General features: G+C 46.8%; 1 protein-coding gene across 2 annotated transcripts; it reads right to left on the reverse strand.

Annotated features, from left to right (window-relative positions):
* Positions 1-56: 56 nt before the first annotated feature.
* On the reverse strand, positions 57-27,271 carry LOC117243434. 2 transcript variants are annotated; one of them, XM_033510925.1, is made up of 4 exons: positions 23,422-27,266; positions 12,768-12,941; positions 3,032-3,209; positions 57-2,579 (listed from the first exon to the last, which is right to left on the reverse strand). In XM_033510925.1, the coding sequence occupies exons 1-4, from the start codon at positions 26,344-26,346 to the stop codon at positions 2,341-2,343; spliced, it is 3,516 nt and encodes a 1,171-aa protein (XP_033366816.1). In that variant the 5' UTR covers positions 26,347-27,266; the 3' UTR covers positions 57-2,340. The 2 variants fall into 2 exon arrangements, with proteins under 2 accessions (XP_033366816.1, XP_033366826.1); XM_033510935.1 differs by lacking the exon at positions 57-2,579 and adding an exon at positions 2,715-2,876 and having other exon boundaries at positions 23,422-27,271.
* Positions 27,272-27,937: the final 666 nt, after the last annotated feature.

The raw sequence follows: 27,937 nt of genomic DNA on the forward strand, positions 1-27,937 counted from the left end.
TCTTAATTGGGAGCCTGACGAGACACGCGAAAAAGATAGGCTTGACGATATAATAATTCGGGCATACTTGTTTCATTTTATTACTTGAATACCTTAATAACACACAGACGATACATCACACAATACTTCTAACTGGTAAGTATACTCAATAAGGTAATTGTGGATTCAAGCTTCGGATAATGATAACGATAATAAGAATAATGAGAGTAATCATAATCATAAGAAGAACAATAAGAATAATCTTAGGATAATACTATTTCCTTCTTTTTAATCCTTTACTTGAACGACGATGCCTCTCCATACTGTACAGCAATAATTTACAGAAATAATACGGAGTTCCCTCGACCGGAGCAGCGAGATTACCGACATCGATTCGCAATCAATCGACCGATTGGGTTAAACGCAAAAACGCGTGCTATTAGAATTTGGAATGTTTCGTCCATCGTAATCTCGCTCACTCCGATACGTAGTACATACTGCGAAAATACAAACTGAGCGGTCGACACGGTTCTGGTTCCTTAAAATATTCGGAAGCAATTATTATATGTCGTTATTAGAGAAAGTAAGAAAAATATCACAGTGTAAAATGCAACGCTGTGACACAGACCCATCAAGCATCGATCAAACGATAACGTGAAATCAAATGAAAATAGTATGAGAATACTAGCGTCTACTAAATACAGCGACGAAAACTGGAACACAGTTGTTGTTTCGGTGTATAAATGCATCGTTATCGGTAATTATTATCATCGTATCGCACGTTTACCCTTGAATCAGTCCGCGATCACGCGATTAAATCTTAGTAGAAAGTTAACCATACTGCCGCAATCATACTTCGAACATTTACGCGATTCAACATAACATTTTTAATTTCTCGACGGTCGTGTAACCACTTCAAACATAATACGGACAACAAAAAAGAAAAACAGAAAAGCACACGTAATAAGTCGATCTCAAAGCAATTTAATTGTTCCGTGTACAAACTTTGCGAAACTTTGAGATCGATAATAATTTAATATGTACAAAATTTGATTCGCTTAAAATTAACGCTCGTATTCATCAACAAATCGATATTTTCCCTCGTATCTTTCTTATTGATTATTAGTTTTTTTCTTTTCTTTTTTTTTCTTTTTGCTTGGTCCACGTCTAAATGTAAGAAACGAAAAGTGAAACAAACTCAACAAAACAAATATCGTGTATACATCTATCGTCTTATCTTGAGCATTCGTAAAGGATATCTGTATGATCTATCATACATTTGGTATAAATAACGAATTTCTCGGAATTTACAATTGCAATGTTATTCCTGGACCAAAACTTTCGCTTATTGTACATATACATATTATTAAGTATATCAAGTAGACTTACATTCTACTTTGGCTAAAACTTTTACAAAAATCTAAACTCCGGTGTTCCAATGTTTTCTTTTTTTCTGCAACGATTCTTTCTTATTGCGTTTAATTGTTTTTGTTTTTTTCTTTTCTAAAAATCCTGCATACAACTCTGGCCTTTGACTGGCAGCTTGAACGTTGAAGGGTTCAGCATTAAAGTAATCTCAAAAAGGTTACAAAATGTTCAGTTCCATCGTCGACTTCTCTTCGTTTGTTATAAAAATGTACCAAAAAGGTGATATGCTCGTTTTTTTTTCTTTCTTTCTTTCTTTCTTTCTTTCTTTTTCTCACCGATCACTGGGCTCTCCGTTTAAGGTGCTATCGAAAAAAGAAATGCACTGACGTATCTTGGCAGTTATAGTTACGCGTCACTTAGGAAAAGTCTGTTCACTTCGTTATCGTAATAATACAAAGAAATGCATATACTTGGAATGATACCGTCTTTTCGCTTAATTACCTAAGAAAAGGATTGCCTCTGCTTCGACGCGTTCGCGAACGAATATTTACTCCCCTTTCCTGCTTTTGATTCGTACCCTATGTCGGGAAAAAGTATTGCGCGCAGTTCTTACGACAGCGAACTATCTACGTAACACACGTAACGCTCGCTCCGACCGCGAACGCGTCGGGTGATGCGTTTCTCGAAAAGTTGCAGTTCTGCTTATACTCATAGGGCGAGCAATCGTCACGTTGAAACGTTCGAAGGAACTCTCGACATGCTTCTCTTCTTTGTTCGTAACGACTTGTTTACTTCCTTCTTATAAAAGACTGTTTCCGCGACTCTGCCTACGAAAAAAGGAAAGAAAAATACTTTGCCATTAGCCTTCTGAGTAGTCGGAATTTTGGGATCGCCTGCACTCTCTTCCAAGGAGAGAGAGAGCTCTCCTTTGAGCTTTTTAGCGAGTTTCCCGCTTCACGCGTCTTTCTCTGATCTTCGAGTTTTTCGGTCGCGTCAGTAGAGGAGATCACCGGTCGTTTCTGAGCCCCACGCGCCCCCGTCTTGAGCCGGTTTCAGGTAATCCACTTCGGTTTCGTTGTCCGCTTGGCTCGACGCGGTGGTTGTCGGCGTCGACGACGATGTCGATGTTGCCAGCAAGCTCGAGGATACGGCTCTGGTCACGCCCAGCTCGAACCCTTCGGACGTCAAGTCCACTTTGCTAGGAGTGTAACTGGCAAGGCCACCACCACCACCTGCGGGGAACAAGCACTAGCTTTCAGCACGCTACGCGATCTAGGCGAGTTGGACGAGAGAAACGTGTACGACGTATACAGAGCGAGGGACTAACGAAAGACACGGAAAGTTTTTTCAACAAAAATAAGGAAAAACTGTCACTAAGTGAAAAAGTCGGTGTAGGGAAAGTGAAGCGTTTCTAGAAACTATGGAACTAATTTATACTAGAGACTCTTTTACGGGGTCGACATTCAAAAGGAATTGCAATTGTCTGCAGCGGTTCACGGGAGACATAACGTGGTGTATGAACGTCGCCTCTGGAAAAAACCGAAAAGAACGAGATACGTTGTTAGTGAAGGAACGAATGTACTCGATAAAAGCTACGTTCTTTCCTAAGTAAAAGTAAAGAAAAAAAAAAGTAGTCTGATCGCGAAGCTGGTTCGTGGTAACGAGAAACAACGATTAAAATTACCGAGTAGGGTCGGCATGTTGGTCGTCGAATTGGTCGAGGACGTTTTACCGCTGATCAGAGTTGATTGCTCGACGGAACCGGAAGTTTCGCCATCCACGCTGCTCTCACCCTCTAGCATCGACGCCTCGCTCGGATATTCGAAGGTACGGGTAGCTGTATCATCAAATTGTATTCGATGCTGAAACAAAACGCAATATATCGGTCAGTTCGATAGCACATCGGATTGGCAAGCTGTTCGATAGAGAAGTTTCGCGTCTAACGGAAATGCACCGAATTCAACCATTTGACGAGACAAAGGCCTCTTGCAACGATCGAAATATATCGATACCACGCGATTATTGCGAATCAGACGGTTACACGACGCGGAAAGGACCGTGTCTTTTGCCGGTTACAAATAAGACACGGGAAGAACAAACAACGGCACACAGCCTGGAATAACAGTAACCCGTCACACTCGATGCTTTTTCGACTGCGAGCGAGGACATCGCCTCCTCGTCCGTTTCTTGTCCACGAACGCGATCGTCAAAAGAGAAAGCAATTCTTTTTCTAGAGAGTCGTTGGAGCTCGCCGTTCATCGTGCATCCGATATTTCGGTCCACGAGGACCTTCAACGTGCCAGCGGACTATCATAACCTTGTTTACTGAAAAAAAAGTGGAGAGAACCTTCTCTTTTGAATGTTCGTGGGACGGGCATCGATCAGTTCGTTTCATAGTGACGCTTGTGTCCGCGACGATAGCGCTACTAGATCGCGGGAGCAAATAAATCCTTGGTCTTTGGACTTGCCGAGCTGGTAACAGTATCTGCGATTATTTCGAGCAGAGGATGACTACTCGCTGGTTAACTGCGTGTACGGAATTTTCAAAGCCGCGAAACTGTTTCGGACACAACAGCAGAGAACGCTGGTTCGTCGTTTCACGAACAAAGGAAGGAGATCGTTGAGAAGAGCGGCGACAATGGCGAATGCCTTCGAACGAGTTTCCGGCACGCACCAAACAAAGCGTAGACGCGTTATCCTTTCGCGTATATCGTTTCCCAATGAAAGAACGTTCGATAGGATCGCACGCGCATGCTTTACGAGCAAATTTTTAATCCACTCGTCGACGAACTGTTTGAAAAGAGCACTCTGGCCGATCAAGGTCAACGACGTCCGGAACGTCCTAGTTAATTAATGGTGCCAGTTAATTACGAACTGCCATCCGTCTCGGGTCATCGACAGCGATCAGAAGAACTTGCATCGTATAATCACCTGTTTCCAGCCGGTATAACAGCCTATCGACTGGTTAGCAGAGTCTCTTGTTCGAGCATCTATCGACTCGTTCGAAAGAAAATATCGCTCGAGTTTAATAAGCGTTTGTTCTCGAGCGTAATTTTTTCCGTAATAAAGTTTCTTTCGGCGAAACAACTTGAAACGACTTTGAACGAACGACTGGAACGTTTAGAATCCGTGCACGTACGCCTAAGCAGAAGCGACTATCGCAGCGAACGCGAAGAAAAGGTTTTCTTCTTGGCGCGAAAATCGCGACACTATGTCGATAAACAGAACACGAGCGTCATTGGCAAAAGGCAAATATCAAGATGGAAAGTTACATTCTGGACGTTTGGCTGGCAGGGACGAGCGTGTTTCGCGTGCAACGAGCGTCAAATCGTTCCTCGAACCGAGATACATGGGAGCCATCGGAGGCTCGCGCTCATTGGTCGCCGGTATATTGATTTTTAGGAAGAAAACGGCGAACCGAACTACCCTCGAAAGAGCGTAAACCTTTTGTTGCGTCGCGCGTGTGCTTTCTCGACCATAAAATCATCCTCGAGAGCACGCTGCCGGTGAATATCCGTTTAAACCTTGCACGTATAACCGTTGGCGAACGTTTGGGAGGAGAAATTCACGGACGAAACCGAGGCGCGCGAAACGCGTTTCTAAACGCGTAGAAACAATGTACAATGTCGCGTGATTTCGAGAGACAGATTCGCGTTTTTCTGCGGTCTCCTTAAGAAACGGACAAATAGGAATTTCGATAACGAATCGTTTGGTTTCTGCTTCGCATCTTTACGATCGATAAAGAGAGGAAAACCGCCTCGTTTAGAGATCGTGTTCGCGTTGCACATTCGTTCCTCCACGACAAGCTCGGGAACCTCGAAGAATTTTTCGACTTCGATGGCAACGACTCTCCGGAGGAAGGAATCGGTCGTAGAAAAAGTGCGTCTACAATGTCGCGGACAAGCCATCGCTACTTTCGACCACAGCCGGAGAAACAATGCGCCTCTTATCGTCCTCGAGAAAGGAAACCGTTTATCGCGGCGGACAATAGAAAGAGGAAGCCAGGCGGACTTTTACGTATTATGCGTTACATTTTACGTCCCACATGCGCCGCGTCGCTTCGTAATGCCTTTGAAATGCCGTGTCGCGTCGCTTCGCGGATAGCAACGTAGTTCGCTCTAAATTTTATTTCAAGATTATTCGCAGTCGAAACAATGTCCGACGCTGCAACGGTGAACCATGCGGGACTAATTCGAGAAAATGAGTCGACGAAGTCGTAATGGCGCGCGATAAATTATTCGCGCAAGTTTCACGGACGTAGCGCTTAACCTGGGGGATAGGCGATCGTTCGGGGATAATTTGCAAACGCGAGGGAGACATAAAGTTTAACGCGGCGCGAACCCTAGGATAGGTCGACCAGTGAAACTCAAAGGGGAGACGCGGACTTGTAAAGTCTTTTCTCCGCGTCGCTTTGGCCAGGTCGTGCACGGCAGGCAACATAAAAGCATCGAGGAATTTATCGTCGTGACGCCCCGTTCCCGTGAACACCCGCGTATCTCACCGCACGACCGCGTCAAATGGACGCATAAAGCATGTTGCACGCGGTAAAAACTAGACGCGTACGTATCCGTTATGTCTGGCAAAACCTGTGATCTTTCTCGCGCTGACAAGATTAAACGGCCCATGAGGTATCGCGCATTCGAAAAGCGGACAAACAGCCAATTGTTCTTTGATTCTCCGTTTAAGCGATCGCTGTTCGAATGTTCAACTCCGTAGCGTCAAACCGCGCTGAACCACAAGCTTCGACTTTTCGTAGAGATCCTTTAAATATGATCTCAACTGGTTCGAAACGAATTTTTCTTTCGATAAATCCAATGATACGATAACGTGAACTTTCATGCATATTCTAAATGTAATTTTTACTCTTTGCGAACTCGTTGCTCGTCAGTCCTGAAAGGGTTAAATTTTGCGATAATCGATACCCATCGATAACGAGATCCAAAGTTATTCGTCGCGATTAAGGTTATGCACGACGAGCGATTCGCGTGAATTTTTCGAAGATTATTTACACCGGTATTCGGCGTCGATCGAATGGATCGTTTCGAATACCGTTACCGTATAAACGGTCACATACACGTTCGCATGCACGGTCCCACGAGCACGTTAGAAGCAAATTGCCCGCGTCTACGAGTGTTTACATTATTTCTTCATTTGCATACGCGCCGAGCGACCTATTCAATGGCGATGCACGCGGGGTGCATTCCTCGAAAAGAACTTACAAAGCGATGGTGTATTTACGAGGCAACACCGGCTGAATTTATTAGCGTACAGAGAGTCTCGATCGACCGGCCAATGTCACAAACATTTTCGTTGTTTCTTACAGCATCGAAGAGATCTTTGGCGAGCGCAGTTCTTCGTACTGCGACGATACAATTTTCATTTTTGCAAATCGTTTTAGATCGTTTTCGGATAAACTAAAACAGCCTTGGATTGGAATCGTCTTCGAGCGACATTGAACGAGAAACACTTTACTCGCATCGATGTTAACCATGCGAAGCATATTACGACGACCGAACGAAAAAACGTATCTCAGAAGCTCGTAGAGACAAACGGCTGGGAGAAACGCGCCTTACAACGATAAAAACTTCGATACTCGAAATAATCTTTTTTCTCACGAGGTTAGCCAAGTTGAACGCGGAAGATGGAATGCCCTGTACGCAGCTCTTTTCGACAAGATACTAACGGTCCGTAAACGCAATTACCCGTCGGGTTTTCCGCAACGTGGTAAAATTAGAAATTCAAATTCACCTTTTTTCTCCCTGCTACCGATCCGGAACAACGTTCCTGCGCGGTAGCAAGCGAAGTAGAAAAAAATCCCGCCGCGCTTCGTCCAGCCCACGAATTACAATTGATTTTCGTATATTTTCCAGCGGCTGCGGCGTTGAAACGCTCGCAACTGTATTACAATCAAAGCCGAGGAGAATTACCGGTCGTGCAATTTTCTCTAGAATGGTATGATTTCGCAATTGTTGCGGGAGGTGACGGCACCATAGGGTCGACGACCACGATGACGCTAGAGCGTTAAATAACCAAAATATGCATACAATAGGCAGACGTTGCTTCGCAAAGATATTCTTCGCTTTTTGAAATATTATCGTCGGACGTAAATCACCTGTCGTTGGACGTGACAACACCGATCGAACTCGAACTTATGAAATTCGACGATAAAACAATGGCGTAACGATCTGTTCGATATAAGCGAAGAAATCGCGTAAACAAAGTTTTCAAATCGTTGACCTACCTTTTAATCAAGGACGACGAACGTTGCAAAATCGCTGACGAATCGTTAACAAATCGGCGACGAGTCCGCGAAGAGAATCGCAGGCTAGCCGATTCAGCGAATAAAGGTGCTCGGTTACGACGTCGCATCGTTCGCGAACGCCGCGATTATTTGGAACCGATGTCATTTGCGTTTTATTCGAGTCGATTATGCAACATGATTCTGCCATCGTCGTAACGATCCGTTATCGCGGTACAGCTTCCGAGAATTTTGTTAATTGTTCGCCGAAGCGATCTTTAACGCGCTTGTTTGCCCGTCGTAGACGTTTACGCCTTCGACCAATTTTCATGCACACGTTGTTTGTATCGCGACGATTCGGTAATCGGCGGTTGATAAGCGGCGTTATCAGCGTGAAATTTTAAAATATCGCGTTTAGCTGTAATTTAGATAACCGTGGAGACACAACTAAGTGTTTGAAAACTCCTTGTTTCGTTTAACACGCCATTAATCGTAGCCGTAAGCAGGATTTCACGCGGAAGATAGATGGCTGCGAGGAATCGACGTCCATCGGTCGAATGGTCGATGTCGCTTGTCGCGCGGTACAAAGACCGCAGCCCTGAAGCGTGCGCGAATGTGCCATCAATCGCGCTCGCGATTATTCGCATTATCAGATGCTGCACGCGTAATGGCTTTACACCGGAGCGCCGGTCATTACCTTTCACGGATCGCTATTAAATAAAAGAAGCACGAGCAACGGTGATGTTGATCGCGGATTCTCGCGGAACCACTTACCACTCCATTAAGAATCAAGCGATGATATTCCTTTGATCAACGTCTCAATGTATTAAACGGTTAATTAATTGGTATATAATTCGTTCGTCAATTCGATGGTAGGCATCGGAACGTGTCTTAAGATTCGTCGATATGTTTCTTTGAAAATAGTTCGAACGTTCCTCTCGAACGTTACGTCGATACTCGAATTGTGCCTACTACTTGCCTACTATCAACGTATGGATACGTTAGATTCTTCTTGTAGCAAATACGCAAATACTGTTAGTGAAAGAGATACAACGAGGCTATAAAATCGGTCAGGCGGTGAAGTTTATGCGTTTCGATGCTCGAAACGATTTGAAATGATTATAACGTATGATGCGAAAGAAAAGAACGGATTCTAGAAACAGGCAACTGGCTGTTTTTCGTACGGCGAACGTATCGATTCGAAAATGATTCGCAGCTTGAGATTCAAAGCGCTCTTCGATTTACGACCTCGTTATACTTTTCCTAGCAAACGTAAGTACGTTAAATGTGGCTGATTTTAGCCAACGCTCGATTTGATAGTTCTTGTCAACGTATGTATGTTGAATTTTTACGAGACGCCAAATATTTGTGTATCGCTGTACGTTACGGGAAACAAGAGAACTGTATTCCCGCGGTTGCTACGGTTGCGTTATTGTTCGCGCGTCTTCGATTTCAGGAGAGAAATTTCCAACGGTGCTGAAATATTCGACCGGGAACAGGGTCAGTGAATTTCGCACGAGCCTCCTCTTTGTTTCACCTATTTCCCTATCGAGCGACGTGCACGCACGCCGACACATGCCGCGTGTGCTTTATCGTCGAACGACTCCGTACGTGGCTAGTATCGGTAATAAAACCGATTGTTTGCGAGGTGAAACTGTACGATACGCGGCCGGAGGCAAAGTGGATCGTAAAGAACAAATTATCTGCAGCAGCGTGCTGCGACGACCGCCGGTGTTTGTCAGACGAGGACGACAATTTCGCGCTCGAAAGTTCCTCCTTTCGCGTGCTTTTTCAGTGCACCGAGTCGGAAAATCAAGCAATTTTCTCCTGCACTTTGATGCAGTACGTGCCGTGTTCGTCTCGCTCGTTCCGACGAAAACCTTCGTTCCGGGAATTATACGCGTGTCTTCCGAAACGCGTTTGGAAAATACCATCGACGCGTTTCGCTATTTGGATCAGGTTGCAGTAACGAAACGACGAGCGTAACAGGCGAGAATTTGCGCAAAAATGCTGCGGGTTACGTAGCGAAGCAACGAGCTAGCCATCGGGTAATTTGAAGAATTTTTCTAACACGGCATGCAAACAGGGTTGCGCAACGCGTCATCTCGCGCCGCTGTTTTCAGCCGTGTAATTTTTCACCGTTAGAATTCCTGTACGTCCAATAAAATTAAAATATAGCATAGAAGCAATCGCCGTACGCGTTCTCCGTGACTAGTCGCGATTTCTAAGCTAACACGTTTCGAGTGCGCGGAAACGCTTTCGCGTCGCGAAGATAAACTTTACGCGATACTTACTTTTATGGGTAGGTACGCGGCTTTGCTTTCGGTCAGCGCCGTTTTAAGGTAATGGTATTTAAGCCGAGCTAACTGTGAAACCTCCGACCGCCGACGTACCGTCCGATTCGCCAGCAGTTCGCGCAACTTTGTCCTTAATCATCCCGTTATCCTATCGAATTCAATTTCGTACGAGCCTAAACTCTCTTTATAGACTTGGCAGCGTGGTTCGAAGTAGGAATTAGCTGGTAGCTTGGACGACGCCTCGTCGAGCGAGGAACAACGCCCGCATTTTCTACTCGAGAAGAATTATTCGCCGATAACTCAAGCCACAATGGAATTCCACGTCGTATAATAGCTTGTTCGCAGTTTCTATCGATCCGATACGCTCGACGGACGGCGGAATAAATCCGAGAAAGAAAATACGATGCATCGGCGAACAATCGATTCAGGAGATATCGGTTTTCTCGAGACGCGACCCGAAAGATCGATCGCTGGACAATAAGCGTGACGAAGCGGCACTCGAGTCGTTTCGTTTCGATCGCTTTTACAATGAAATATTGCGCACCGGTTTCTCCAAAATCCGCCTACCCCCATCCGCCAATCCAACTTTCCAATATGCAAATTGCCTCTTTTACCGGTTTTGATTTTTCATAACGCTCGTTACGTAATCCGTTATTAAAGGTTACTGCCTGTGCAACGTTAATTGGATACCAAAATTGAAACTTAGGCGGAGCTCCGTGAAATCGATTTACTCGACGGTGACTCAAGCATCGATGCATCATTATTGACTCGGATCGATAGAAAACACGTTGCGTAAGGTTCAATTTCCAGAGAATCACGATCATCGCTTCTCCGTCGTTTCGCCCGTAAACCGATCGAACAAAAGAAAAACGCGAATCGTTCCTCGCCTTTGACTTTTAGACACCGTCGCCTGTTGCGTAAAACAAACAAAGATTTCCGCCGAATCCGAAAGCAACGCGTGCTTGTGCCTCGTGAAAGACATATCGTGCTGCTCGGTTTCGCGACGACCATGAAACGGAATTTGCGCGTGTTTCGCCGCATTCCCACGAGGCACGGTAGATTAACTCCTTGGACGAGTCGCTGCTCGAAAATCATTGCCGGTTCGTGCATCGGCTACTACTTTTACTTTGCAAATCGACGCTGGTAACAGGTAGGCTACCTACGGATCGTCACGGGAATCCGCGTGTACTCGAGCCCGTGAGAAAGTCGTCCATCGACGCGTTTCCATCTTTTAACGTGCTAATAATTATCGACACCGACAACAAGACGAAAACAATCTACGATTTCTGTGCTACTCGGTTTCTGTGCTTTTACGTTTACTTTGGATCTACTTTAAACGGTCGACACGGCGACGCGGATCCGCCGTTTCGGCCTGCAGCAGCATATGCTTGGCATCGTAAGAGGAACAGACCGGCAGACTGCTTCCCCGGAGATTCGCAAATACCACGATGAGTCACGTGGTGTCGAAACGTAGAATTCCATGGGATAAGACGTCGTAATCGCAGTCGATTAACCAGAGACGAATCGATCGTCGAAACTGTACAAGAGCAATTTCATCTTTAATGGCAACTCGCCGGGAGAAGCTGGGCCGTGAAAATTAATGACGCGCCTGTACAATGTTATAGCACATTAATTATTTAGAACGATTATCTATAGTTCGAAAGGAGAGTATCGTTTAATCCGCTTTCGAGCTAGAACGAGCCTTCGGGTACCGGGGATACTTGTTCTACCGAAACTCGTTGATCGGTAAGTTTTCGCTTTGGCGAGTAGTTCGTTGAACCTTCGCGAGTATAAAAATCCAAAGTACCTGCATATCTGGAAAAGGTAGGATCGTGGAGCGAAAAAGTTTTTTTCGTATCTTGTCACGACGCTCGACAGATACGACTGTGACTGAAAGAATGACGCGATAAAAGGAAACGTTCAGCGTGTAAATCCTAAATTGTATAGAATCAAACATGACTCTGCATAACTACCTTGCAAATCGATATACATATATACATATACAAAGATAAGCTATCAGGATGATAAACGGTTGCTGGATCTAGCATGCAAGCTGTAATAAGTTTATCAGTGACACAACGCAAATAACGTCTTTTGATTTTCATCCGGTTTAATATACAACGATACCGCGGCGTCTTATGATTTTCGACCGAGAGACGTAACGTAATTTCGGTACGCCTGTTTTCAGGCAGGGACGAAAAATGCATTAAAAATTCGGGTTGAGGGAACAGGAAATAAAGAAGGGACCGAACGAAGGGAGAGAAGAGACGAAAGGCTCGGTGCGGTTTGTCCTTGAATATTTTACAATCTCTCTCAGGAGGGAAAGCGCATTCCCACGGCGAGCCAAGGGCCTTGGTTACAGTATTGCGTCGCTTGCTTTTTCACTTAAACCAGCTCCCGCTGCGCGATCCCAACTATAGAGCTGCAGTTGATTAGATTAGATAGCGTGCCTTTTCGTCCGATAACCAGATGTTAACTTATCTTTCGAAGAGAAAAAAAAGGAGCAAAAGTAATAGAACGTATCGGTAAACGCGACATCCTTGTGTTTAACAGGCTTTCGTATAGTTTTCGAACTTAACCCAAATTATCGCGCATCAGATAACGCTCGATCTTGTAATACACGCTCGTCGCAGATCAACAAACAGATTATTCCCAGCTTTTTGCGTCATTGCCTTTTCGTGTTTTTAGTCAACGTTGTTATTATTAGATCGCGGATTCTCATGCGATATTATTAAAGAAATTAAACGAAGGGTTACTTGACGTACTTTAGACGTACGTTTCCGCAGACTTAAATTTTCCACAAATGCATAAACATTTGATCATTCTTGAGGACTCTCGCGAGTCAGAAAACTGGTCGAAAATACTCAACCACGCGTTTTGCTTACCTTGTGATTTCGCGGTGTCCTCGAGAGATTGCTGCGACCGTTGATGAGGACGTTATCGTTGAAGAAAGACACGTCGCACGGCGAAGGTGGACCACCGGCGAGTTCCCATTCGGCGTCGTCGGTCGTCGACGCGTCCAACGTGGTGTCCAACACTATGATGCCACCGTCGCCGACCTGCGGGCCCAGCAAAAAAGAGGAGTGAGCTCTCGAAATCGGAACGTGATGCGTGGAATCCGGCGAGGTGACTTTCGAGTCTCGTCGACCGAGTTCCGAGGAAACGCGCTGCCTCGCGTTTCTCACCTCCGATCGTTGCTTCGTCGAGCCACGAAAAATCACCTCCGGCTACGAGTATCGACTTTCCTTAAAAAATTTCCGCGTATGTCGACGCAAAGCCCGTTTCGAAACCGGCTGTCCAGAGTCTGTTACGGCCAAAGTGGATTTCGCGATCGTCTATATGCACGTTGGCGCGCGAGACGCGCCCACGTGCTCGCTTGGCTGCAATTTGCGTGCGCGATGCAAACGTATTCGCTCGCTGAACAAACAGCGCCAGGTGTCTCGAAGAATAAGAAAGACTGTTTAAAGCGTCTCGAAGAACACTCGACGCGCAAATATCGAAAGAGTATCGAGATGTCGAGGCGAGATGTCGAGGCGAGATCGAGTGTGCCGCAGATTAACGCAGAGACGACTACAAGCGTCGTAACTTCCTCGATACGCTTCCCTCGAGCCCTCGATGTCGGATACGCTCGCACGGGACGACACGCGTCTCGACCGCGCGTTATTCATCGACATCCGCCGCCTTTCAATTATTTCGTGAATGAACATCCTGTCGATTTGGAAACCGAGTCGAACGAAAAGCGACACGAACGCGTCTTTGACACGCACCATCGTCCGTCTGTCCTACTATTTCGAGTTCCACTACTTTTTCGCACACGGCTGTCTCTTTATCTACCGACACGAACATAAAGATACGAACACGCGACTGTTTTCACGCGTATCTCTCGCGATGACGCGTTTAATCCCGAACGCGTGACAAAATCTGCGCGATTCACGGAGTACGTCGCTCTATCGTTTCGTTGAACGATCGATAGAACGGAATCGCGTTCTTCGACAACGAGACGACACGTACGTACGAGCAATTTCTCGTACGAGTTGCCACGAATCTCTGGATCCGTACGCCAGAGAAGAAATAATCGCGCGCGAAACGAAACGATGTGTCGATTTCCGGTCCAGTTCCGACCTCGGGTCTTTCGAAAGTGATTCTTTCCTGTTCGCGACAATTTCTTTCGCCCGTTCTTTTCCGTTTCCCACTCTCTCTCTCTCTCCGCCCGACCGAAAGAATTCGGGTTGAACGGCGAGATCTAAGAAAAAATGCGGTCACGGATCATAACGCGAAGCCACATTACGGACGAGCAGAAATCGGGGCCGCGTAACGCAATATCTATCTGGATTTGAATATAACGTGCCGCGGATGCACTGGAACGAAAAGATATCGATCACGGATCGCGGTGGATCATCGATCACCGGATGGAAGACACAGAGTCGTCGCTGTGCGATCCAATCTGGTTTGCCGTTTCAAAAGCTATGGCGTTCAGATTATTTCAATTACGAACCTGTGTTCCTGGTGAAAGAGATACGACAAGGTTATACATTAAAACGTTAAGTAGGTACGTCGATTGATCTAGCTGCGGTCGGACAAACGTAGCCTCGTCGGTAGATCGCGAATTCACGAGAAATTTAGACGCGTAACGATCTGCAGTGCGTACACAATATCTAAAATAAAGTATTTGCTATAATATTGTTCGATATCATTTTTGAACCGTATCCCTTTATTCGTGTTGATAAAAATTTGCATTTGCATAAATATCAGCGATCTATCTTCGAAGAAAACCCAAAGTAGAAGCGCCCATCGAATCAAGTTTCTAAACGTCGTTCGTAGATCGAATCGAATTCCTGCTTCGACTATTTAAACTCGTGCACTTTCAAGCTTCGCTTGTTTTACAACCTCGCGTATCTCTTCCATCCAGACAGACAACTTACGTTTGGATGTGTAATAAAGCGCGAGCGAAATTAATCGATCCGTGGCGTTATCGTCCGTACGATAATGAACGTTCATTGATGCTGCCGTGAGAAGAAAGTAACTCAATATTTCCGTTGCTTCCGTGGCGCGGTTGGTATCTCTTTGTTGTGTCGGCTATATTACGCAAGTGATTGCACGCGATAACACGTCGTGAGAAAAATCGTTCTGGCTGCGTTTATCGCGCATTCTCGCTCAATAACGAACCAAGTAGGCGAATTAACTTGGACACCTTGGGATTAACACTAATCCAGTAAATAGAATAAACGTTTAGACCGATCTTGGTTTATTTCGTGTACCGACAACATTTCTAATTTACGAGATCTACCGACTGCCGACCATATGGACGACTTTTAATCCGACGCTGTCGATGGTCAAACGCGTTCGCTCGAGTTGGCATATTAATTGGAACTAAGATATGGTAAACCAAGCGTGCAGTATGGCTCAACCGACTGTATCGAAAGGATTTCCAAGGATAAAAAGGTAGTTTTTAAGGGAAAATACGGAAGATAGGGGAAGGAAGGAACGACAATGAACCTAAAGATGAGGTGGCTGACTTCATGAGAAATTCCCAGGACGTTTCTTTCCATTATTCCAAGCGTATCGGGGTATCGCCTGTACTGCTTAGACCTTGAACCCTCCGAGAGTCCAAGACACTGTCCTAACGATCGTATAGGAACAACCTCTCTTCGAATACACCTGCGTTCACGGAGGTGCAAGCCCGCATAAGTTAACCCTTTGTCGTGTTCGAACCACGTAGAAGAGTCAAAAAAGGCGGAGAACCGGATGTATGGGGTGTCTCGAAAGTAAACCTCGTGTCAATAGCATATTCGATTTCGAAGGTTTGCGTTTGACCTCCCTATATAGATACAGCAAAGACGATTGCTATTATTAAAAAAAAAATAATAAAAATAAGAAAAGAAAAAGACAGAGAAGATACGATCGCTGTAATACGCGTAGCTACTTTTTTTTCGTCAGCTCTACCCGACGTTTAACGAGCTCGTTTCCTGGCGAGAACCACGGCCAGCTTTGCAGACGTCACACACTCGTGGTCTCTAAGCAACGAGTTTAACAATCTAGCTCAAACAATGCAGCTATCTACATACATATGTATGAAATTGTAATCTCTCTACACGGACACGATTGCACGAGAATAATTAATGTCATGTTAATTTCGCTTTATTTGACTTTATTAGGCGCGTGCGTTAACGATGATTCTATTAAACCGAGGACTATAAAGATTTGCTATCTAAGTCCGTCGAAAAAAACTTCGCGTTCCCCTCTGCAGTACGGAAACATAGCCAATTTCGTATAAATTCTCGCAACGTCAGAAACTTACGATTTTATGTTTCTATTAAAAAGGAAGTCCACGATGATAAGTGTACGATACGTTATCACGTCGCAAATTACACGATGACACGCGCAACGGATGCACGTTTCGTCACATTCGTTGCATGTGAATTCTCGACGAAATTCAGTCGTTCGTGGATTCGTCTCGTCACGCGAAATTCGTCGCGACTCGCGCTAACTCGGAACAATATAAGTCGCGACGGGCGTAGAAAACCGATTTTATCTTCGATACCAGTTCCTCAAAGTAGAAACTTTCTCCCCTTTGTTCTACCCTCGGCAGTCGTCGCGTTTCTTCGCTTCGCCGTCGATTTGAACGGCCGCCGTCCCGTGGGACGTAGGACAGCGAAATTATGCAAGAGAAACCACGCCCAGTCTTGTTCTCCGTCTATTCGCGGATTCGACAAATTTATTCGTCGCCCGGAACGTTCTCCGTTTAGTCGTGGTCGCCGCTGCTGACTCGAAATCCTATGAATCAGCCGCGATTTCGCGACACTGCGAAAAATCGAAACGCTGCCTCGTCGCCGGTTTTTCACGGAAACAGCGATATGACTCGTCGGTGGATCGTGGCGTCGCGTCGAGTTTCTAAATTGGAGCTCGCACAGTTCCGACGGCATGATTCATACAGCGTCGAGATTAATCCATGGAGGTCGTTTGCCATAACCTCTCCGCGATTTCCATTTACGCGTTTGCCATTTTCGCGTCGCTGATACCGTAGATTCTACTCTCTAATGGATCGAGTTATACAGATACACCGAGGGATAAAAAAAACGTCAAGTCGATTTCGGGTCTAAAATACTTTTTCGTTTCTAATGCTAGTCGAAGATCGTTAAAGTCACCGAAGGTGATATACAACCCGGCGATACGATTTTAATTGGTCGCTGTACAGCTTTTATCTTTGACTACCGTAAGCGTCCTGGTATTTATTAGGCTCTTAAAACGAATATCTTCCTGTTCGTTGATAGAGACGCGTTTTTGCCAAAAACTGGATCCATTACGTAACCGGAGAAGCAGGCTGAGAGGGTCGAACGAACCGTACAACGTTCGAGGCTTGCATGCAAATGCAAATTCGATCCACGACCAGCTGTCCGCTCGCGTTACCACTCGAGTTTCTCCAGAGATCGTTGGTCAAGGCCAAACGAGGTCAGGCACACCGAATTTCGTTAGAAAGAAGAAAACGGACGATCGGCGCGCGTTCACGACGTAAATTGAAAAAATTCCATCGTGCGGTATAAGCGTGTCGGTGATGGCATTCGGCTACTTTATCTTTGGCTTTATTTATCCAACGGACCAATTAAGAGAGCTGGAAAAAGCGCACGAGAAACAAACACGTAGCGGGTACATCTCGGTAAATCGATCCTCTCGAGTTTGAATTTGTCCACCGAGGGAACGGCCGATAAATCTCTTGGATCGTCCGGAATAACCGAAGGCTGGCCACGCAAGCCATCGCCGCTTATTTACTGCGTCGCCGCGATGATAAAAACGTGAATCGTAATGGGGTTAAGGAATGCAACAGCTGGCTCATTCGAACCGTACCAGTAAACGGAGAAAAGTTCGTTAACGTTGCCTCGTTAATCCTCCCATGATCGCTTTTTAGCTCCGGGTGCCGCGATTAATTTCGCAAATGGACTTTTAATAAATCGGAGAGGACGCCGCCCGTGCGTCGCATCGCGAGCCAGCTTTCAATCGCGAAAAATTCGCGTCAGCTCGGAGATTACCGACAGAGTTATACAGTCATTTTACGGTTTAATATCCACGCGGCGAACAATCGGCGACGCAATAATAACGTTTGTTCAACGTATAGATCACCGGAATTAACGAAACGATAAATCGATAGCGCATCGATGGTATCGCTCGTACCGACCAACCGGTTCTCCACCAGTTCTGGAAACGTTCTCCGACCGGTCAAAGTCACGCGTTGAAAATTACAGAGTACGAATCGCGATCGTACGACCGACGATGAATCGGTGGATCGGAGCTTCCCACTAGGAATTACAAAACTCCGAGCAGAGAGCCGGTCGAATTTTCAACGATCACGATGACACGATTCCGAGCATCGATTATGCAAGAATGCATTGTTCGCCGCGGGCGGAAGAGCAGATAACGCGAAGGAAAGAGAAGCTATTGTCGCGTGGCCTACATACCAAAAATCTTAGAGGCTGATTCAGTTGCGACACGATCGTTAGAGCGCAATGTTCCTTAGAAGGTCTGCCTGAGGAGCGAGCCTGAAACGCGATAACGGGCCTAGCCAGCTTCACTCGCTGAAGCGGTACGTACAGTCTCGCGTCCCTCTAGGACGGCCATATACGAGAATTCCCATAGCGTGGTATGGAATGTCACCAGCCACGATGCCGCTGCCATTTCTCAGTTGGCTGATCGGCTATCCAACTTCTACCTGGCAATTTCTTCCAGCAACTACGACCTCCCGTGATCGCCGACCGATCGAGACGAACTGCGAATTCGTTCCCCTCTCCTCGAATGGAGCGAAAAGAAACGTCTCCATCGAATTCTCGAGACAACCGAATCTCGCTATTCGAATCCGTTCGTGGCTAAACTATCCTCTCGATCAACGATCATCGATGACAACGTCTAACGCGATAACATTGCTACGTGCTGTGTGTTTACAAGCAACGGTAAGACTACGAGAATCTAGAAAGTATCATCAAGTTGGACGAATTGAAAATGCGATCGCGGATTAGCAGGATAAAACGGCAAGCCGAACTTGAAGACGAGGTGCGAATAACAGGCTATCGGTGATAGTTATCGAAAGAAAGAAGGTCAAGGATACCTTCTCCAGGCGTAAACTCGATTACCGTACTTGCATGCAATACGGTAAACCTGTCGACGAAACGAGCCAACAGTGGTTCTTCGAACGATACGATGCGCGTTTCCTTTCTCTCCTGCGATCTCGCGAGTATATACCAGCGATAGCACGAGCTACGCAAAATCATCGAAGCTTCTCGATCGAATCGTATTGCCTTCCCTTCCCTTCCCTTCCAACACGCCCAATCCCTTATCGATGGTAATTTTGAAAAAAATACTATCGATGAAACAGCATTTGACGCATCGGTGGTATTCAATAACGTTCTTGTCTCCTCTTAATTATCAGTCGATAAGACAAAATAAATAGCTGCCTGACTCATCCAGATATATCCTAAATCGTCTAGGTATCCGAGCAAGGATTGTATTTATACAAGAACAACTGTAGCCGTGTGTTTATCTTTCTTCGATGACAACTTGTCGAGCGTTGTACGACATTCAACGATAAATCGATAGGAATTCAATGGAACACGAAACATGCTACTTCGATCGTAGTACTTTCGTTGAAACGGAGGACACACCGCAGAGCGTGCAGGCTTTGTTTCTAGAAGAAATTAAAGAAACAGAAGACAGTCTGACACGTTTCGAAGATCTTTAACTCTTTTTTTTTATAACGAAAGATAGGCAAAACGTGGTCGCGCGCGTTTCGTCGAAACTGATTTTCCTTTCCGAATATTACGCGTGCAACGTTACATCGGTCGGTAGAGCATTTAACGCATAATGGATTCGTGATAACAGTAATAACATAGAAAGCAAAGGAACGTATTTAACGGTTATGTAATAGCGCGTAATCATCGGTTGTATTTCCCTGCGGGTTGTTGCACGGACAAGACGAATGCCTGCTAATCGTACGTTTATGGTGACAAAACTAATGTATCGGCCGGCTATTGTAACGTAATAATAATATGCGCGAAGGAAAACGAGCATAACTGGTCTCGTAACGAGTTTCGTTTATCAGTTAACATCCACATTCCTCGGTAATTAGCGTAGTCAACGCCGAGAGGCTTTCGAGCCTCCCACCGAGTTGAAACTCGGACAACGACAACGCGGAATTCTTGATTTCCGTTGCTGCTACGGCACGATTAAGACGCAGAAATGCCACGTAATTTCTGCTTTCACCGGGGATAAACTTTCGGAAGATTGTGAAAGATTTTACCGTTACGGGAAACAGCGTTATTCGAAATGTACACGGATCCTCTATCGCGCCCAAGTGGAAATATTTACGAACGTATACTTCTGGATAAGCTCTGTTCGCGTAACGTCGAAAGAACTCGCGAGAATACAAATCTTATCGTTATTATTGGCAGACTTATCGTAGCTTATCGAGGATCGAAAAATGCTCTTCCTAAAATAGCGGGGCAGTTCGGTTGCGTGTAAAATACAACCACGTGTATACTTTCCGTCCACGTAATACCAAGTTGGTAACGCTCTGTTCTGCAATTAATTTCTTTCCGGCTGCATTACGAAACGCTCATCGTTTCAGTCGGCTACCTCTAGGAATGCCACGAGACTACACTCAGCAATTCTATTTCATTTTCCTATTTTTTTCCTTTTTCAATTACATCTATCCCGGTTCTAGCTTCATTCCCGTCGTTTCTCGCTATAAAGTCGTTGGCAACGGGCGACGAAGAAAACGCGCGATCGTCGATGCAACGTCGCATTTCGTACCTCGATCGGTCACGAATATTCGTTATCCGCGTTTCCTCTTCTTCTTTCAGCGTCGTAGATTAAAAAAAAAAAAAAAGAAAAAAGAAAAAAAGAAACAGAGAAGACGGTCTTCCGAACGGAGGATCGTTCCACGGCCTAATTCCGTTGGCGCATCACACGGTGAAGGGAGCCTTTTACCTCGTTACGTGCGCGGATCCCGAACCATTGTGAATATTTTCGTCGATTAATTAGGCCAATTATTAAAGCTCGCTATAACCGACTGCATCGTGACGCGTTACACGCGTTGCCGAGGTACACCGCTCGAGCTTGCGCAATTATTACGAGGTCGTCGAAGGTTAATTAACGCGACCGACGAGTGTTGCACGCAGTACTATCGCGTATCTCGACCGATCTGCCTACATTCGAGCCTAAACCAGAATCTCCTCCCACTTCGTTCGAACTTTTGTCGCCCTTTTTGTTTCGGCATCAAACGTACCGGACAAACTTTCGATCGATTAGCATCGTTTACCGGCGCCCATTCGATTTCGTAACTCGATATCCGAGAAGCGTGCACGTCTATGCAATTTCGTTATCGCGAGATCCGTAGCCACTTAATTTCTGTTTAATTACCAACGAGGAAAGGTTATATCCGCGGCGGCAACAGCAGCAGCAACCAGCGGTAGCAGCTTCGGAACCGCTGATCTACGCTGACACACGCTACGCGTATATACGGCAGCGTCGAACCGAGCTAACGTTGTGAGACAAGGAATCCGATATCCGCGACATGTCATCAATCGAATTACGCAGACCGCCGCGAAATTTTACCTTTCCCTGACTGCCGAAGGTAAACATAGTACAAGCGTAATCGTACACCTCCTCTCGCAGCTACGACAAAGATAAATTTGCAGAGGCGTAACAGAGGCTTCGCGAACGTGCCACGAAGATCGCACAGGTATCGATAGGCAGGCCGTTTTGTTCTTAGATTATAATCTAATTGTATCGGGGACAAGCAGGGGCTTCTCGAGTTCTAACGTCAGAAATTTCCATAGATAGCTGCAGATCCAACTTTTAATCCGTGAGAAAGCTACTTACGACCAGAGATAGTCTACGGAAATAGCGTAGACGGAATAAGACACGTATGCACGTGCTACGCGAAAGAACGCGCTACCTTCGCGACTCCAGAAGGCCTTTCGGTCGACCCAAGGACGACGGAGCTTGACTCGATCGAATGGAAAGTATCACGAGGAGTGTCGTTCGATGCATCGCGGTAAACGTTCAAAAATCCATCGCGTTCTTCGCTCCGTATGGCTCGACGATGATTTCGCGATCTGGATGCACGCTCCAGTTTCCCGTTCGTTAAACGGTCCTTCCGTGTATCAGGACAGCGCGGTTGTTCCCTCTTTTCCGGAGGTCGATTCGCGAAAATCCCGTTACAGCTATTAGACGGACGTCTCTCGACGAGATGTTCGTAGATGAAGATCACGCAACAAAAAGTCGATAATTCCAGGAACAGTGATGATAAATTGCAAGGCGATGATCGTTAGAAAATTACCGAGAACGGCTGAAAGAAATTGTAGAGCGATTCGTATACCGGACGATCGAGCTTCCGCGTTATCTAATACGAGAAAGTCAGCCTCGTCGCCACCTTCAATTTGCCGATCGCGATCTTAATTTTCTAGCTTTTCGATGCAACATCGAATACGCTCGATTTCACCGGATTAAACCCTTGTCGCCGGGTTAACGGTCTACGTTCTTTAAAGTTCAAAGCTCCACGACAGACGAGTTCGATGTCAGGAGTCGAATTACGATCGAATAGAAGAAGCGCGTATCTGTCAGAAGAGTCGCGTTACCGTTTCGATTCGGTATGGCATCAGCTGTGAGACAAGTTTACGACGAGTCGAATGCGCGACATCCTTCTACTCGACGCTGTGGAATGGAAAACAAATAAATGTCGTGTACGAGCTGGTTAAATGTGACCGCGTGCCACGAATGCTCAGACGTCACTTAAAATTCTACGTGTGCCGCGGCGCGAGAGCACGTACGCCTCGAACGCAACGCCAGCAACGCTTTTGTTAACGTAAGTCATATTAAAGAAAGTGAAATGCTCCAATTATACGCACACGTACGAAAAGAAAGTGGTCCGTGACAGGGTACCATTGAACCGTGTCGATATCCAGCTATTTACAATCCGATCACGAACTCTTCAGTTTCCAATTGGCATATCTCAGACCGTTCGAGCAAAGGAGCATCGTACGTTCGAAAGGTATTTTCCTTTCGAAACGTTCCTTTTAATGAACTTGTGCAACCGACGAACTTTTATTTTAGTTTAAGAAAGTGTTTCGGACCTCGCGCGTAATCAAACTGATATCTTTATTGAGACGTTGCCCGTCGCGAGCTACGAGCTATCGGTTCTAACATATCGTAAAACAGATAAATTTACTAACTTTATCTATCCAACCACGAGTTGATTAATCGTTCCATTCGATGGAAAATTATACACTGGAAAAAAAGAACTACGCAATTTACAACTTGTACTTGTACTTGTATACACCGATTATATATACAACGATATGGTTAAGTAAAAAAATATCGCTCAAGAGGACCCTAACGTTGAATAACTCGGTTCGCGACTACGATCGAAAACGAACGATTGCCCGATTTCACCCTTCGAGACACACAGTTTCGAATATTGGCGCGGTTTGGAGAAACTGCGATAGAATGAGAGGGAAACGAGCGAGATTGGAAGTAGTCGTAGCGATGACTCACCTTTGGCTTCTCCCGTTTCTTTTTGATAATAAGTCCGTCGTTCTCGATATAATCCGGCACTTCCTTCCGGTTACTAAAATTGAACACCATGGTGTTGTTTTGTTGGTTCCAGGGCTTCGTCTCCCACAGACCGGCGCCACCCGTGCCAGACTTTTTCGCGGGTTGAATCTCATCGGCGCTCTTTAGGCTAACCACAACCTTGGTAGGTTGTTCTATACTTTTCACTCGATTGATCAGATTTTTCTCCAACTCCCGATTGCTCAGATTCTGCTGAGGATGCTGCGCCTTGGTAGACACGAGCGGTCTTATTATCCCGATTTGTTTTTGGGGCGGAGACTCGACCTTTTGGCATCTTATCGTTTTCAACTCGTTCCCTTGCGGATACGAGGTATTGGTCGGAGACTTGATCAGACCCAGGCTGCAGATAGCACCGATCGGTTTGGTTTCCACGTTTGCTTTGGTATCCATCGTATCCTCTTTATTGTCCTCGATTTTCCTGTCACACTTGTCCAGTTCTAACCTCTCCTGCAGCCTCGAGACGGTCTCTTGATCCGTTACGACGTTCGTGGAACCCGCGGACAAAAACGACTTGCCCCGAGGAGGTTCCAGCGACAACGACTTCGTTTCGGTCCGAGCATCCGTTTGACGTTCGTCCGTTGGCTTTTGACCATTCTGCTTGAATCCTGGCAAGTAACTCTTGTTGGAGATCGGTTTGTCGTTGAAACTGAACTGCATTGTGACGCCGGTTTTCGCGATATTCTCCAGTGCGGTCTTCGATATCGTCTTTGGGGCATCGACCTCCTCCGCCAGTTCGTCGTCGCTGTGATTCGCATTGTTGATCGGTGGCTTGTTCTCCTCGGGCTTCTCTTGATCCGCAGGACTGTGCTGTATCCTCTCGGAAGGCTGCTGCTGCCTCGGATGTTGTTCGACGTTGACGATATTCCCGTTCTCCTCGAGTTGCGACCGCGGCGTGATCTTACAGGGTTCGGTCACCGACATCTGTCTAAGTAACTCCCTGCTGGGACTCGGCGGTGGCTTGTGCACGGGGCTGGAATTCTGCCTGACGAAATCCTTCATCGGGGACGGAGGGCTGTGAACGCGTGGTGAACTTTGCCTGAGCGTGTCCTTCATCGGGGACGAGGGGCTCTGCAACCTGGGCGAGGAAATTCTGGGGGAAAGAACGGGCGTTACAGGCGGTGACTTGACGTTGATCTCCAGAGAGGATTTCAATTTACTTAGTTGTGGCTCGGGACTGGGCGCGGGCGAGAATTTCAACTTGTAGGATGGCTCGGGCGACGGGGATGGGGAGTGCGACTTTTCGATTTGCTGGAACTTGCTGACCACCGACGACACCGACTGCACTATAGGATCCGTAATCACTCCGTCGATGTGATACTCCTGGCCGTCTTGGCTCTCGATCAGCTCGGCCGTGGGTTTCTGCGGCAACACGATTTTCTTCGGCGATCCTGGTGGCGCTCTGGAATTCCCATTGACGAACGGTTTAGGTTGAATCGGTGGTTTCGGCCCTACCTTCTTCTGCGCCTGGGCTTTGAACGTGTCGTTGATCGTTTTGAACGTGGCCACCTTCGCGGCCACTTCGCCTTTCGGTTTCAGCTTCTTCGCGGACCCCTCGAAGATCCTCATCGTGGTCTTGACTAGATCCGGCGGCGGCCTTTCCGTTTCCGCCAGCAACGGTTTGATTCTTTTCGGCTTGTTCACGGGTTTAGGCCTGTCCAGCTCGCCCAATCGGCTCTCTATTTTCACCGAGCTACGATCGATCAGAATAATGTGATCGTTGACCGGGTCCTGCTTCAAACCGTTGGTCACCACGCGACCGGATACACCGTGGGTACTGCCGACTTCGTCCGTCCCGTTGTACCTCATCAGAGTTTCGACGCTTCGGGCTCGTTTCATCGACTCGTTACCACGGCAAGCGTTTCTGTACCTGTCGGTTTTCGTAGCGGCACCGGTAGTCGTCCTTTTCGTGTACTTCCTCGCGTTTTTCTCTCCCGGTTCGTCGTCACAGTCTAGCAGATCCTCGAGACTCGCGGCGCGTCTGAAACGTTGCACCGACACGCGACTCTTGTTCATCTCTTTCAGTGTAAGGTTAAGGTATTTGCTCTTGAGTTTGTTCACGATTCCCGGTCCGTACTGCAGTTCTTCCGAACTGTCGCTCTCTCCGTCGTCGCTGGTCGACGCGCGATTCCTCGCCATTTCCGTTTCGATTTTACCGGCTTTCATTTTCGATAAATCCGCGAGAAGCTCTCTCTCCACTTTGTTCGTTCTACACGCGCGACGATCGTCGCAGCCTGCCAACAAATCGGCCCCTTTTCCGTCTTGTTTGGAATCCTCGATCTCCGAACTGTCACCGTGTTCCGATTTTCGTTCCATGTCCGTCGACGATTTGCTTAGAGTATCGTTCGCAACATCCTCCGAGTCGGAGCAGAACGACAGATCCACCTCGAGACGCATGTTGCACGCGACTGTCGAGGCAACGTCGGTGGCGGCGGTCGTTCCGCTGCTGATGATGGCGCCACACGCCGGTCCTCTCGAGAAAAACGGCGAAGATGATACAACGACACCAGCTATGGCGCTTCCACCACTACCACTGTTAGCACTCGAGCTGTTAACCATATTCACACTGTCCTCTCCGCTGCTCGTTGTCCGCGATCTCGATGGCACATTGCCGGCTATACACTGTTCTTGACTACCGGTCGGATCGACCACCGATTCCGATGTCCCGCCTGTCGTCGTTGTTGTTGTCGACGAGCCGATCACCGCTGAACATAGCTTCACACTGGCTCCGTTACTCGCGAGAACCTTGTTCTGTTGCCGACGACGCTGAATCAAGTCTCTTTTCCACTGTGGCACGTTACTGCCGTTCGTTTCGCCGGCGCTTGTCGTCGTGTTGCTGGTGGTAGCCATGTTGGACGCGCGATGGGCGCGTTCGCAAACGCGCGCCCGAGTCTACGCGACACCACACGTCCCCTCGGCCTCTTTCGATTCTCGCGCTGTCAAAATATGTCCTTTTTCGTTTCAGGCACAACGCTCGGCGTTCATCGTGCTCGTACGAATCCTTCCACCGATCGGAACCACCACCAGCTGCGTATGCTCGTTGGAAAATCGATGTCTTTGACACATATGTATGCACGTTTTCACGCGCACGAGGTTGACAGAAGACACGTTTCGTTTCTCCGGCAATGATTTATACGATCATCTTTCCTTGTGTCTCCAAAATTAGAGAGCAACGATATTCTCGACGAATACGTCGTATCACCGACGAGTCGTAACAATTAACGGAAGATGCAGCTTTTTCCTCGTCGCTCGATTCGATTCGACGTTTCGACGTCCGAGTCGACTTTACTTTACTCGAAGAGTAATCGGAAAAAATCAAAGGCACCTGTCGTGAGAAACGCACACGCATTCACACTTGCACACGCGCACAGCACCCGAGAGGAATGAACAGCACAACTCCACGTACCGTGCACGTACTATTTCACTCCATGGTAACTATCATGTCCGCTTCCTGGTGCAGCGTCGTACCCGGCGAAGGCTCGCCAATCGTTGGAAATCGAAAGTACCTGCCCGTGAGGACGCACTCATGCACGCACTCACTCACGCACTCATACGAAAACGCCGACGAAAGGCGAGCACGGCCGTCCTCGTTCGTTCGCACGCACTCCACTCCTGCCCCTGTACAGATATCTCCTCTCTCTCCCGTTTTCTATGCATCAGCCCCCTCTCGCGCCACCACAGAACCCATCTGAATCTCTCCTCTCCTTCACCCTTCTTCCTAGCCCCGTTTACCACCGCTCGCTCCACCACCCTGACGTTATACTTTCGAGTAAACGCGGCTACTATCGAGTATCGCGAACTGACATCGAAATCTTGGGGTTACGAGGACGTATCGTGATTCGAACGTCGATTCCACGGGGGCGGGAAATATAAAGCGAAATGGGGTTGATATTCGTGCTTGACGTGGTACTCGAATTTTCATTTCGTACGAAACAACGCGTAATACGATTCGGACGTTCCAACGAATACGTATCGTCGTTTCGAAGTTAACGTAACACGTGAAATTAAGTGATTAAACGTTTATACAAGTTGGTCGCGTTGGTTAGTATCCTTTATCGTTAAATGAAACTAGTGAAAAATGTAACATACGTCGAGGGAGAAGTGCATCCGGCGAACGATAATAACGAGCATGAGAAAAACAGGACGGATCTGAGAATCGGAACGAACGATGACCTAAAACGTGGAATCCCGAGCACTCGGCTCGTTTCCTCGTGTTCCGTGACGGGCGAGTCCCGCTCGGAATGTTTGTTCATTGCACGCTTTACGCGAAACTCTTGTGTGGGTGTTATTATCTCGTTACATCGTAGACTGGTGTTTTATACGCATGGGTTTATATAGCCCTGGCTGGTTCACGAAATAGTTCACTTCCGGCGTCGGCATTGCTATCAGAGCGTGCGAAGATTCATAGTAACATCGACGCTGACGAGAAAAAGCAAACTGT

The sequence above is a fragment of the Bombus vosnesenskii genome, unplaced genomic scaffold (genome assembly GCF_011952255.1).
Source record: "Bombus vosnesenskii isolate JDL3184/JDL3185 unplaced genomic scaffold, Bvos_JDL3184-5_v1.1 scf7180000013262, whole genome shotgun sequence".
In the NCBI taxonomy this organism is placed as follows: Eukaryota; Metazoa; Arthropoda; class Insecta; order Hymenoptera; family Apidae; genus Bombus; species Bombus vosnesenskii.